The sequence below is a fragment of the Antechinus flavipes genome, chromosome 2 (assembly GCF_016432865.1).
Source record: "Antechinus flavipes isolate AdamAnt ecotype Samford, QLD, Australia chromosome 2, AdamAnt_v2, whole genome shotgun sequence".
Classification (NCBI taxonomy): Eukaryota; Metazoa; Chordata; class Mammalia; order Dasyuromorphia; family Dasyuridae; genus Antechinus; species Antechinus flavipes.
Genome location: NC_067399.1, coordinates 479,304,372 through 479,317,498, shown reverse-complemented (window position 1 = coordinate 479,317,498; position 13,127 = coordinate 479,304,372). Strand labels below are relative to the sequence as shown.

At 39.1% G+C, this 13,127-nt stretch overlaps 1 protein-coding gene across 3 annotated transcripts in view; it reads right to left on the bottom strand.

Moving 5' to 3' along the window:
- The window catches only part of C2H19orf12 (chromosome 2 C19orf12 homolog), a 34,682-nt gene extending 22,147 nt beyond the window's left edge, over positions 1–12,535 (bottom strand). Inside the window, exon 1 of one of the 3 annotated variants that reach the window (XM_051979768.1) lies at positions 10,668–12,535. In XM_051979768.1, coding sequence (XP_051835728.1) covers positions 10,668–10,990 — 323 coding nt within the window. In that variant the 5' untranslated portion in view covers positions 10,991–12,535. The remainder of the gene's footprint in view (positions 1–10,667) is intronic. The other 2 variants (XM_051979770.1, XM_051979769.1) reach the window with 2 other exon arrangements.
- Between the last annotated feature and the right edge of the window lie 592 nt (positions 12,536–13,127).

Here is a 13,127-nt window from a genome sequence, read left to right as displayed (position 1 = left end):
AAAAGTTATCAAACTGTGCATACCCTTTGATCCAGCAGTGTTTCTATTGGGCTTATATCCCAAAGAAATACTAAAGAAGGTAAAGGGACCTGTATGTGCCAAAATGTTTGTGGCAGCCCTGTTTGTAGTGGCTAGAAACTGGAAATTGAATGGATGCCCATCAATTGGAGAATGGCTGGGTAAATTGTGGTATATGAATGTTATTATATTATTGTTCTGTAAGAAATGACCAACAGGATGAATACAGAGAGGACTGGCGAGACATGAACTGATGCTAAGTGAAATGAGCAGAACCAGGAGATCATTATACACTTCGATAACGATATTGTATGAGGATGTATTCTGATAGAAGTGGATTTCTTTGACAAAGAGACCTGAGTTTCAGTTGATAAATGATGGACAGAAGCAGCTACACCCAAAGAAAGAACATTGGGAAACGAATGTGAATTATCTGCATCTTTGTTTTTCTTCCCGGGTTATTTTTACCTTCTGAATCCAATTCTCCCTGTGCAACAAGAGAACTGTTCAGTTCTGCAAACATATATTGTATCTAGGATATACTGCAACATATCCAACATATATAGGATTGCTTGCCATCTAGGGGAGGGGAAAAATCGGAACAGAAACGAGTGCAAAGGATAATGTTGTAAAAAAAAAAAAAACTACCCTGGGGATTCTGTAATATAAAGTTATCATTAAATAAAATAAAATAAAATATTAAAAAAAAAAAAAAAAAGAAAAAGAAATGGGGCTTTTACCAGAACCCTTGGATATAGATTTTTTTTCCTCAGTTTACTGATTGCGTCCCTTCTAATCCCTTGTCTACAATGATTTTGTTTGTACAAAAACCTTTTAACTTAATATAATCAAAATTATCCATTTTGCATAACATAATGTACTCTAGTTCCTCTTTGGCCACAAATTCCTTCCTTCTATACAGGTTTGAGAAGTAGACATCTGTTGGTTCTTCTAATTTGCTTATAATATCACTCTTTATGTCTAGATCATTTCAATCTTATCTTGGTATACAGTGTTAGGTGTGGGTCAATTCCTAGTTTCTGTCATATTAATTTCCAATTTTCTCAGCAGTTTTTGTCAAATAGTGAGTTCTTATGCCCAAAGCTGGGATCTTTGGGTTTGTCAAACACTAGATTACTATCGTCTTAATGACTTAATGAAGTCATGTTAGCTCTTTGGTGATTATTCCTTCCTGTCTTCATTACTAAACGTTTTCAAAACACTATTTTCTGTGATCTGGATTTGTGATTTCATCAGTAAGAATGCTCTTCCTAGTAAGACAGAGGGGTAACTCTTCTGCAAAGTACATTCTTAAAATACTTTTAGGACCTTAAATGACTGGCTCACAATTATATGTCCAATATGTGTCAAAGGCAAGACTCAAGCCTGGGCTGTCCTGAGACTAGGGCCAATTCTCTTGCTATTATAATAAGGATCTTTAACCTGAAATCTAGAGGAGTTGATGAATTTGGATGAGAAAAAAAAATAATACTTCACATAAATATATTTTAGAATTTTCCTAGGTTGCATATTCCATCTTCTTTCCTTTCTTGAAGATGAGGATATCTGCCTTATCCTAACCTTGTTCTCCTGTTCTCTACAAACTTTCAAATATCACTAATAGGGACTTAACCACATCAGCTAAATCTTACCTTCTACAGAAAGCTTTTCCTAATCTCTCTTAATTCTAATGCCTTTCCTTTGCTGATTATTTCCAATTTATCCTGAATAGAGTTTGTTTATACATAGTTGTTTGCATACTGCCTCTTCCAATGGACATAAGCTACTTGAAATAAGGGACTATTTTAAACTTTGTATCCCCAACACTTAATACAATGTCTGACACATAGCAGGCATTTAATTAATTTCTGTTGACCAAATGACATCTATTCATTTTCTCAGTACTCAAGGATGTAGTTCATTTGGAACAAATGCCTTGAATTCCTTAAGGACGGCAAATCTTCTTCTCATATCTCCTTATTTATCTTGGGTATCAATCTCTATTAACCATTTCCATTCTGACCTTTGAGTCCAAAGAGCATAGTTCTTGGCAGGAAAAAACAGTAGCAAATGAATTGCATGACACCAACTTCTCTCATTGTTGATAATGATCAATCAACCTTTCTACCTCAATCAATAGTGCCATCCCTTCTTTAATTCTCTTTCCTCTACAAAGCTCTCCAATCCATCCCTTAATGTTGCTTTAGTTTTCATCCCCAACCTCAACTCAATCTATGTTTTAGTGTTCTTGATGCCATTCCTTTGTGGTTTTTATTAAAGCTCTTTATTTTCAAAACAGATGCATAATTTTTAACATTCACCCTTGCAAAATCTTGTGTTCCAAATTTTTCTCCCTCCCTTTCCCTCATCCCTGCCCCTAGATGTCCCATATCGCTTCCAATATTCATCATTCTCTTTTCCTGTCATCTTAGCCAATCTGAGAGGTATATACCTCAGAGTTGTCTTAATTTGCATTTCACTGATCAATAATGATCTAAAGCACCTTTTTCACATATCTATTATATGAATATTAGATTTCAATTTCATATATCTATAAAAGATTTCAATTTCTTCATCTGAAAATTGTTCATATCCTTTGACCATTTATCAATTAGAGAATGGTTTGAATTTTTATAAATTTGAGTCAATCTTCTACATATTTTAGAAATTAGGCTTTTGCCAGAACCCTTGGATATAAATTTTTTTCCAGTTTATTGCTTCCCTTCTAATCTTGTCTGCATTGATTTTGTTTGTACAAAAACCTTTTAACTTAATATAATCAAAATTATCCATTTTGCATTATATAATGTACTCTAGTTCTTCTTTGGCCACAAATTCCTTCCTTCTCCACAGATCTGAAAGGTAGACATCCTTTGATTCTTCTAATTTGCTTATAGTATCATTCTTTATATCTAAAAATCACGAACCCATTTCAACCTTATCTTGGAATAGGTCCTGACAACATTCTTATACTGTTATGCACATTTTTGCATTCATCCTTCATCACCAGCCTTGGCTCTAATCTTCTATTCAAATCTTTTTAAAGTCTAAGTTGGTGGTTGAGCTCTCTGTACAATCACATCAATTTCCTGGTTTTCCTCATCAAAGCAATTCTATGTTTCAAAATTTCATGGAATGAGAGTTCACCATTATTAACTGAATTTTAGTTCATAGGATCCAATCTACCCTTCTTCTGAAAACTACTTTATCAAAACCAGTCACATGTCAGACTTTGTCCAACTTTCTTCTCCTTCTTTAGCATAAAATCTAAAAGACAGCTTTCATATCTTCCAAGGTTTCTATCATTCCATCCCAGCAACCAGTTCCTTCCCATTTGAATCAAAGAACAGAATTTCTACTTGTTGATTTTTCCACCTCTTAAAGGATGAAATTATCTTTAAGGATTTCAAGTTAGTTATTTAGAGAGAGAGAGAGAGAGAGAGAGAGAGAGAGAGAGAGAGAGAGAGAAAGAGAAGAGAGAGAGAGAGAGAGAGAGAAAGAGAGAGAGAGAGAGAGAGAAAGAGAAAGAGAGAGAGAGAGAGAGAGAGAGAGAGAGAGAGAGAGAGAGAGAGATAGCTTGAACAGATTTCTGGATAAATGAAGAATTGTCATTACTATAGGCATGCTTCTGTGTCAGTCTTGTGCTGTTTTCCAAACATGTATTTCCTCTTTTTGTTTGGGTGCTTCTGTTTCTCCTTTCACTAATCTTCACCTAATATACTTTCCCCCAACTCCCTACCCCCACTTATGGTTGCTGGATTTCCTCATACAATATAAGACAGAGTACATAGATTATATAGAACAAAACAGTAGGTTAAAATTTCTTTTAAGTGACTTGGATTAACATTAAGACTACTTCTACTATGCTCAAAAAGTTATCAAACTGTGCATACCCTTTGATCCAGCAGTGTTTCTACTGGGCTTATACCCCAAAGAGATACTAAAGAAGGGAAAGGGACCTGTATGTGCCAAAATGTTTGTGGCAGCCTTGTTTTGTAGTGGCTAGAAGCTGGAAAATGAATGGATGCCCATCAATTGGAGAATGGTTGGGTAAATTGTGGTATATGAATGTTATGGAATATTATTGTTCTGTAAGGAATGACCAGCAGGATGAATACAGAGAGGACTGGCGGGACTTACATGAACTGATGCTAAGTGAAATGAGCAGAACCAGGAGATCATTATACACTTCGACAACGATATTGTATGAGGACATATTTTGATGGAAGTGGATTTCTTTGACAAAGAGACCTGAGTTTCAATTGATAAATGACGGACAAAAGCAGCTACACCCAAAGAAAGAACACTGGGAAACGAATGTGAACTATCTGCATTTTTGTTTTTCTTCCCGGGTTATTTATACCTTCTGAATCCAATTCTCCCTATGCAACAAGAGAACTGTTCGGTTCTGCAAACATATATTGTATCTAGGATATACTGCAACATATCCAACATATAAAGGACTGCTTGCCATCTAGGGGAGGGGGTGGAGGGAGGGAGGGGAAAAAAAAATCGGAACAGAAAAGAGTGTCAATATAAAGTAATTATTAAATAAAAAACTAAAAAAAAAAAAAAAAAAAAAAAAGACTACTTCTACTATGCTCAAAAAATTATCAAACTGTGCATACTCTTTGATCCAGCAGTGTTTCTACTGGGCTTATACCCCAAAGAGATACTGAAGAAGGGAAAGGGACCTGTATGTGCCAAAATGTTTGTGGCAGCCCTGTTTTGTAGTAGCTAGAAGCTGGAAAATGAATGGATGCCCATCAATTGGAGAATGGTTGGGTAAATTGTGGTATATGAATGTTATGGAATATTATTGTTCTGTAAGGAATGACCAGCAGGATGAATACAGAGAGGACTGGCGAGACTTACATGAACTGATGCTAAGTGAAATGAGCAGAACCAGGAGATCATTATATACCTCAACAACGATACTGTTTGAGGATGTATTCTGATGGAAGTGGATCTCTTCGATAAAGAGAGCTAATTCAGTTTCAATTGATCAAAGATGGACAAAAGCAGCTACACCCAAAGAAAGAACACTGGGAAATGAATATAAACTGCTTGCATTTTTGTTTTTCTTCCCAGGTTATTTATACCTTCTGAATTCAATTTTCCCTGTGCAACAAGAAAATTGTTCAGTTCTGCACACATATATTGTATCTAGGATATACTGTAACCTATTCAACATGTAAAGGACTGCTTGCCATCTGGGGGAGGGGGTGGAGGGAGGGAGGGGAAAAATCAGAACAGAAATGAATGCAAGGGATAATGCTGTAAAAAATTACCCTGGCATGGGTTCTATCAATAAAAAGTTATTTAAAAAAAAAAAAAAAGACTACTTCTGTCCTTGTCTTTTTCCTCTCTCCCTTGGTTACCACTTTCACTTCCACAGCTTCAAATATACCTTCTATGAACATGATTCTTAAATCACTATCTTCAAGCTTGTCTTGTCTTCTGAACTCCAAAAGTACGCTTTAAAGGATGTTGGAAATCTCTATAGAAATGTACTTCAACACCTCAAACCTCCAAATATCTAAAATTTAGCTTTTATTTCCATTCCCCTAAACTGACTTCTCTAACTTCATCCAGGATCTCAGATTCAAAACCTAAGGGAGTATTTTGGTTGTGACAAGGAACAGAAAGGAAGAGTACTGTCCATTCAAACTCTATAGCATCTTTCATAACCATCACCTCCTTTTTGTTCACAATACCGTTTCCATTATACATTCTACTCCAGTGCAATAGTCACCTTCTGAAAAAGACCTGTATGTGCAAGAATGTTTGTGGCAGCCCTCTTTGTAGTGGCCAGAAACTGGAAATTGAGTGGATGCCCATCAATTGGAGAATGGCTGAATAAATTGTGGTATATGAATGTTATGGAATATTATTGTTCAGTAAGAAATGACCAGTAGGATGATTTCAGAAAGCCTGGAGAGACTTACATGAACTGATGCTGAGTGAAATGAACAGGACCAGAAGATCTTCATATACTTCAACAACAATACTATACGAGGATCAATTCTGATGGACCTGGCCATCTTCAGCAATGAGATAAACCAAATCAGTTCCAATGGAGCAGTAATGAATTGAACCAGCTACACCCAGTGAAAGAACTCTGGGAGATGACTATGAACCATTACATAGAATTCCCAATCCCTCTATTTTTGTCCGCCTGAATTTTTTATTTCCTTCACAGGCTAATTGTACACTATTTCAGAGTCAGATTCTTTTTGTACAACAAAATAACTGTTTGGACATGTATACTTATTTTGTATTTAATTTATACTTTAACATATTTAACATGTATTGATCAACCTGCCACCTGGGGTAGGGGGTAGGGGGAAAGAGGGGAAAAATTGGAACAGGTTTAGCAATTGTCAATGGTGTAAAATTACCCATGCATATAACTTGTAAATAAAAAGCTATTAAAAAAAAAAGAAAGAAAGAAAGAAATTAATAGTCACCTTCTAAATTTTCCTATTTCTATTTGTTACCCTCCATTCATTTCATGTTACTTCCAACACTTCTCCTCCTCAGTCATCTGGTCATACTTCTCAGGGGCCTTCTACTGCCTACTGAACAAAATTCTAACCTCTTTACTTTGCATTCAAGACCTGCCACAATCTGCTAACACCCACCCTTCCTTTCCAGTTTCCTCTCACCTTCAGCCAAACTCTCTCAAACATTCCCTGAGTTTTTCCATGCCCATCCCTTTACTCACCCTGTTCCTTGTTCCCTAAATATCCTCTTTTGCCTGTTGATTTCAACCCATCCTTTAGAGCTGAGCTCAAATGGTAGACATCTCCTCCAAAGACGCCCCACCTCAGACCTCAGAGGTCACTCTGCTTTTGCATTTTACCACTGTGAGGCAGATAGGGCTTTGGGGAGTAAGTGTGAAGAATGGTAAATTTTTCCTGCTTCTTAGGTATGACTATGGACAAATCATTCTCCTCTCCGCTATCACTTCATCTGTAGAAAAAGGATAGGGCTAGACTTGTGATTTTATTGGTATAGGGAATTCCCAGAAAAGTGATACTCCTACAAGTGATAGTTTTAAAGAACTGCCCAGAGTACTGAGAGGTTAAGAAATCTGTCAAGCAACCCTTTTCGTTTTTTTTTTTTGCTGAAGCAATTGGGGTTAAGTGGCTTGCCCAGGGTCACACAGCCAGGAAGTGTTAAGTGTCTGAAGCCAGATTTGAACTCAGGTCCTTCTGGCTTCAGGGCTGGTGCTCTTTCCACTGCACCACCTAGCTGCCCAAAGTGGCCCTTTTCACAGTGGCAAGAAACTAGATGCCTAGAAGTTGGAGAATGGCTGAATAATTTATGATATATAAGTGTTATAGAATATTATTGTTCTATAAGAAACAATCAGCAGGAAGATTTCAGAGAGATCTGGAGAGACTTACACGAATTGATGTTAAGTGAAATGAGCAGAACCAGGAGATCATTGTACATGACAACAACAAAATCATACAACCACCAATTCTGATGAATGTGACTCTTTCCAACAATGAGATGATTGAAGCCAGTTTCAATAATCTCATGATGAAGAGAACCATCTACACCCAGAGAAAGGACTGTGGGAACTGTGTGATTCACAACATACCATTTTCACTCTTTTTGTTGTTCATATGCATTTTGTTTTCTTATTCATTTTCTTTCCTTTTTGATCTGATCTTTCTTGTGCAGCAAGATAATTTTATAAATATGTTTACATATATTTTAAATGTATAACATATATTGGATTACTTGCCAAATAAGGGTGGGGAGGAGGAGAAAATGTGGAACACAAGGCTATGCAAGGATCAATCATGCATATGTTTTGAAAATGAAAAGCTTTAGTAATTTAAAAAAAAAAAAATCTGTCCAGATTTTCAGGGGCAAAACTTGATATCCACTGGCCTTCACCTTACTCCATCTGTAAAATGGTTAATATATGAAATATAGTCCCTATCATTGTTTTAAAAATCAAATAATGTTGGCAAAATATCTTTAAAACCTTAGAGCATCATATGTCACCTTCTATATATAGTTTAAAAATAGCATATTATTATGTATTATGGTTATCTATATTTATGAATTAGTCTCTACTAGCATATAAGCTTCATGAAGACAGAAACAGTATTTTATTAAAGCTTGGTTATCTCTTCACTTGCCTAATTGTGTTCTGTACAAAGACGATATTTAATACGTTTGTTCAATTGAATTCTTTCCCTTAGCATACATCTAGGATGAAGACTACTTTTGTAGAATGACACCAGAAACAAGCAGGTGTTAACCAAGCAGGTGTTAACTGTTCTAATACAAAGTAACATTTGTGCCAGCTCATCATCTGTCTATCCTGATCTTTGTTAATATTCAAATACTAGCAAGGTGCTTGAGAGGTCAATGTGGTCGAGAGTACCAATACTCCTGCTTTAAGGCACAAATGACACAGTAGTGAAAATAAAATTTCATCTTGATCTGATGATGAGAAATAAAAGCTACAATGGATCCATACTCATAGTAACAATTCATATGTGAATACTAATTTATAGTTTTTACAAAGTAATTCTCAGTAATTAAAGGAGGCAATGCTACTAAAAACATGATTTGATCACCCAGCCAAACACCATGGAAAGACATTCTGTGATATTAAACATTGAATTTGGAAGCAAGACACCTGGTTTCTGTTTCTGCTTACTGATTTCTGATATTGGGTAAGTGACTCTCTTTTCAGGACCTGTTTCCTCATCTAAAAAATAAGGACTGTAACTAGATAGTTTCTAAAGTTGCTTCCAGCTCTAAATCCTGCAATCAGCTAAAATTTACAAAATAGTTGTGGAAAGTAAAGCTAGGTACCAATTAGGACAAATAATGAATCCTATGAAGTGATTGCACTTTTTCAAATTCTCAATATTTGGAGATATAATTGTACAATTACTGATTCCAGCCTAGAGGGAGTAAGGTGGCAGTGGATAGACCTAAAGTAGAATCAAGAAGACTTGAGTTCGGGCCTAGGACACTTACTAGCTATGTGATCCTTGATAAGTCCCTTCAATATTGCCTGCCTTGGTTTTATTAACTATAAAGTGAGAATAAGAGCACTGAGGCTCAAATCAGACAATAATTGTTAAATACTTAGCACAGTACCTGGCACATAGAAGGTGTTTAATAAATGCTTATTCCTGTCTGTCCATCTCCCTACCTCACCAATCTTACACCTTATATCATGACATACTCCTCGATATGACAAGGGCCTCCTAGCGCTATCACTTGGCTCTGAGCATTTTCTCTGGCTGTTTCCTAGGCCCGGAGGTTCTCCCTAATCTTTTTTCACCTACTGACCTTGGTTTCCTTTTAAGTCCCAACTAAAATCCTATCTCCTACAGGAAGCCTTCCCCAACCCCTCTTAATTCTAATACCCTCCTTCTAGTAATTATTTCCTATTTAACCTGGACACAGTTTGCTTGGTCTAGTATTTGTTTGCATGTTGTCCCCTCCATCAGATTATAAGCTCCTTGAAGACAGGGCCTGGCTTTTGCTTTTTTTTTTTTTTTTTTTTTTTTTTTTATCTCCAGGGCTTGGTGCCTGTCACAACAGTAGGAACTTAATGCAGGCACACAGTAGGTACTTCACCACATTTCTCTGGTGGGCATTACTAATTATTACTTCCCCATTATACAGGTGAGAAAACAGAAGCTTTGAGGGCTAATGTACCTTGCCCATCAGCAAAGTCTCTGAAGCAATTTCCTGATGTCTAGTGCCGCCCCGTTACTCCTTGATCTGTCAAACCTCCAAAGTGTGAGCTAATAGGAGGAGGCTTCACAGAGCTGGAAGTCTTCCTTCAGTAAGGCGTCCCCTGGCCGGGACAGGGAATCCAAGGTTCCTACCAGCATTGATGGGATCGATCACAGGGAAATCATTTAACACCTCCACGTGAGTTGCCTCAATTGCAAAAGGAAGGGGTTGGCTAGGCACATTTGCGCGGGTCTCCTAACGGTCTAGGGTTCTCTCTCAAAACCTTTCGAAAATCCTCCCAGTCGCAAGGCTAAGCCCCAGAACCCTCTCCTGGAAGGGCCCCCTCTGTGCTGGCCCTGCCCTTGCGTCCCCAAGGCCTTAAGAAGCCCGTTAAGATGCATTCGAAAGACTTCTCAACCTGGAATCCACGAGATTTAAAGAGAAATGTTCCCGTGGTACTTTAGCATCACTGGTTTCCTTTGTAGTCAAACGCGTTTTCTTTTACACATTTAAAACGGCAGCTTTAGCACCCAGGGCCTGGCCCATGGGAGGCTCCAGATAAAACCTTATGGGCCCGATTCGACTAGAAAACAGTCCTCTGGAAAAGGGGTGCCCGGGCTTCGCTGGGCCCATGGAGGTCAGAAGCCCCCGAGTCGGGGGTCGCCTCGGTTCCACCAGGTTGGGGAGAGCTTGAACCGAGGCTTTTAGGAACCCTGAGGAAGGGCATCAATGGGAGGGACAGTATTCTATGGGAATCAGGTCCAGACAAGTTCCGACAGTTGAGAGGGGAAGGGGGCGAGATCCGGCCCCGTCCCCTTCTCCAAGCGGCGCGGGGCCTGGCCTGGTCCCTGAGCTCAGGCGGCGGACTCTGGGCCTCGGCTGATGCTGACTCACGGCCCTCCCCCTCTGGGGCCCGCTCGTACCTGCCTCTCAGGCAGCTGCCCGCCGCAGTCACAGACTGCGCCAGTCGCGACAAAACCTCAGAAGTCGTGAGGAAAGAGGGAGCCGAAAAGCCCGGCCTTCTTCCGGTCTCCAGGCTTGGGCTCGCCGTCCCCCACCCCCACCCGCCGCCGCCGCCGCCGCCGCCGCGTCCTTGCCTCCCCGCACGAGACCAGAGACGGAGCCAGGGCGGGCAGAGCGGGGGCAGTGTCTGGTCCCAAGGGACTCGCGGAACCTCAGGTTTCCCGCTGTAGGAGGTTAGGGAAGAAGCAGGGGCGGGGAGGTCAACGAAGGTCACAGGGGTCATTTAGGGAGGGGCCGTGTCACGAGGTCATATGGAAAAGGGGCGTGTCGGGGGGCACTGTGGGGGAAGAGGAATCTTTTAGGGAGGAGGCGGGTGTCCTGAAGATCTTTTGGGAAAGGGGCGTGTCTCGGCTAATTTAGGGATAGGTCTGAGGGAAGGCATTTGAAAGAGAGAAGTCTTCAGAGGTGCGGGTCGGGGTCATAGCATGAGGGTCATTTGGGTGCCTCTGGAAGTCCCTTGGAGAGCAAAGGGCTCCCTCTTGGCTGCATCTCCCCTTCTCAGCCCTACCCCCGAGTTTGCCTTGAAATTATGTGCCTAGGGTTTTCTTACACTAGAAGTTTTAATATTTTTCCCGTTTCTGACCTCCGACTACTTCTCTTTCCTCCTGTATCACTTCTTCTCGACTCTTTCTTCATCTTCCTCTCTATCCCAACTATACCTTTAAATAAAAAGGACAAACATATATGTTCATGTTTCCTTCCATCCTCGGGTCTTTCATTTACCTTCCTCTCCCAGTCACACTGAAATAAACACAACCTTCGCCTTCCCATCCCTTCTCAATGTGCCATTGCCCATGCCTTAAAAACCCAGCCTCGACCCCTCCTCGGTCCTTCCCCGGGTCTCCTCAGGCTTCGCTTTCTCCCTAGCCAGTCTCAGCTTTATTCTTCATCAGTTCAGTACCATACACACTATCCTTTTACTCCTAATCTCTCGTCCCCTTATTTTACCCATGCTTAACTCTGGTGTTACTTCTCCCAGCTACCTCCTCTCCAAAAAAGCCAGCTAGGTCCCCTGCAAATTTGTTACCTAATCTCAGCTGGGCCCTGCCCCAAGATACTCCTTTTACATCTCTCTGATTTATATTAAGGGTCATGGAGGTGGTACAATGGAAAGAGCAGAATCAGGAAGACTCATCTTCATGAATTCAAATCCAACCCCAAACAATTCCCCCCGACCAAGTCCCTTTACCCTGTTTGCCTCACTTCCTCATTTATAAAATGAGAAGGAAATGACAAACTATTCCAGTATCTTTGCCAAGAAAACCCCAAAATGCGGTCATGAAAAATCAAACATGACTGAAACAACTAAGTAACAAAAATTTATACCTCATACTATCCACAAAGGGTGTTTCACACCTCTGCCTTTCCCCATTTTCTCAGCTGAGGCCTTCAACTCATATTTTATTTAAAAAATAAAGGTAATTTTCTGTGAGCTACTTTTCTTCTCTAGATTTTAAAACCCTTAACATCTGTATTGTCTTCTCCTGTTATTCCAATATCTGTGAATAGTCCACACTTCTCACCAAGACTTCCTACTGCATGAACTCTTGATTCCATCATCTCCCATCTCTTCTTGCAGATTGCCCCTATAGCCATCCTCTTTTTCTTTATAATCTTGTCATCATCTTCTGCTTCTTTGATTGTTCCCTACAAATCTATCCAGATCTCCCTTAAAAAAAGCAAACCCAAACACTTCATTGATCTTCCCATTTCCTCACACTATCATCCTATATTTCTCTCACCACCAGATTCCTAGAAAAAGCTATCTACACTTATTGACTTAACTTCCTTTTATTTCATTCACTTCTCAGCTCTGCAGTATGACTTCTGGTTCCATCCTCCTCCTCTGGTTTTTAATAATTAACTTTTGTGCTTATTTTAGCTTTATTTATTGGTTTTCTAATTTCTTAAACACACATTCAGTTTATCAATCCTCTTTTTCTATTTTATTAATATATATTTGTAGGGATGTGACATTTCCTCTGGGAACTATCTTTGCTGCATCCCAACAATTTTGGTATGTTGTTTCATCAGTATCATTTTCTTTAACATAATTATTGTTTCTTTAATTTAGTCCTTGACCCACTGGTTATGTAAAATTTCATTAAATCTTTATTGGGTCTCTTGTCTTTTGTTTTTGGTCCCTGAATCAATATATTTTTTGTTATCTTCTATAAATTTGGTTTTTACTTTTTTCTTCCTTTTTTACATTTGTTTGCTATATCTCTGTGCTGTTTTATTAACAGCTAATTTTTAAAAATTCCACATGGTGAACTGATGCTGAGTGAAATGAGCGAACCAAAAGATCATTATATACTTCAACAACAATACTATATAATGATCAATTCTGATGGATGTGG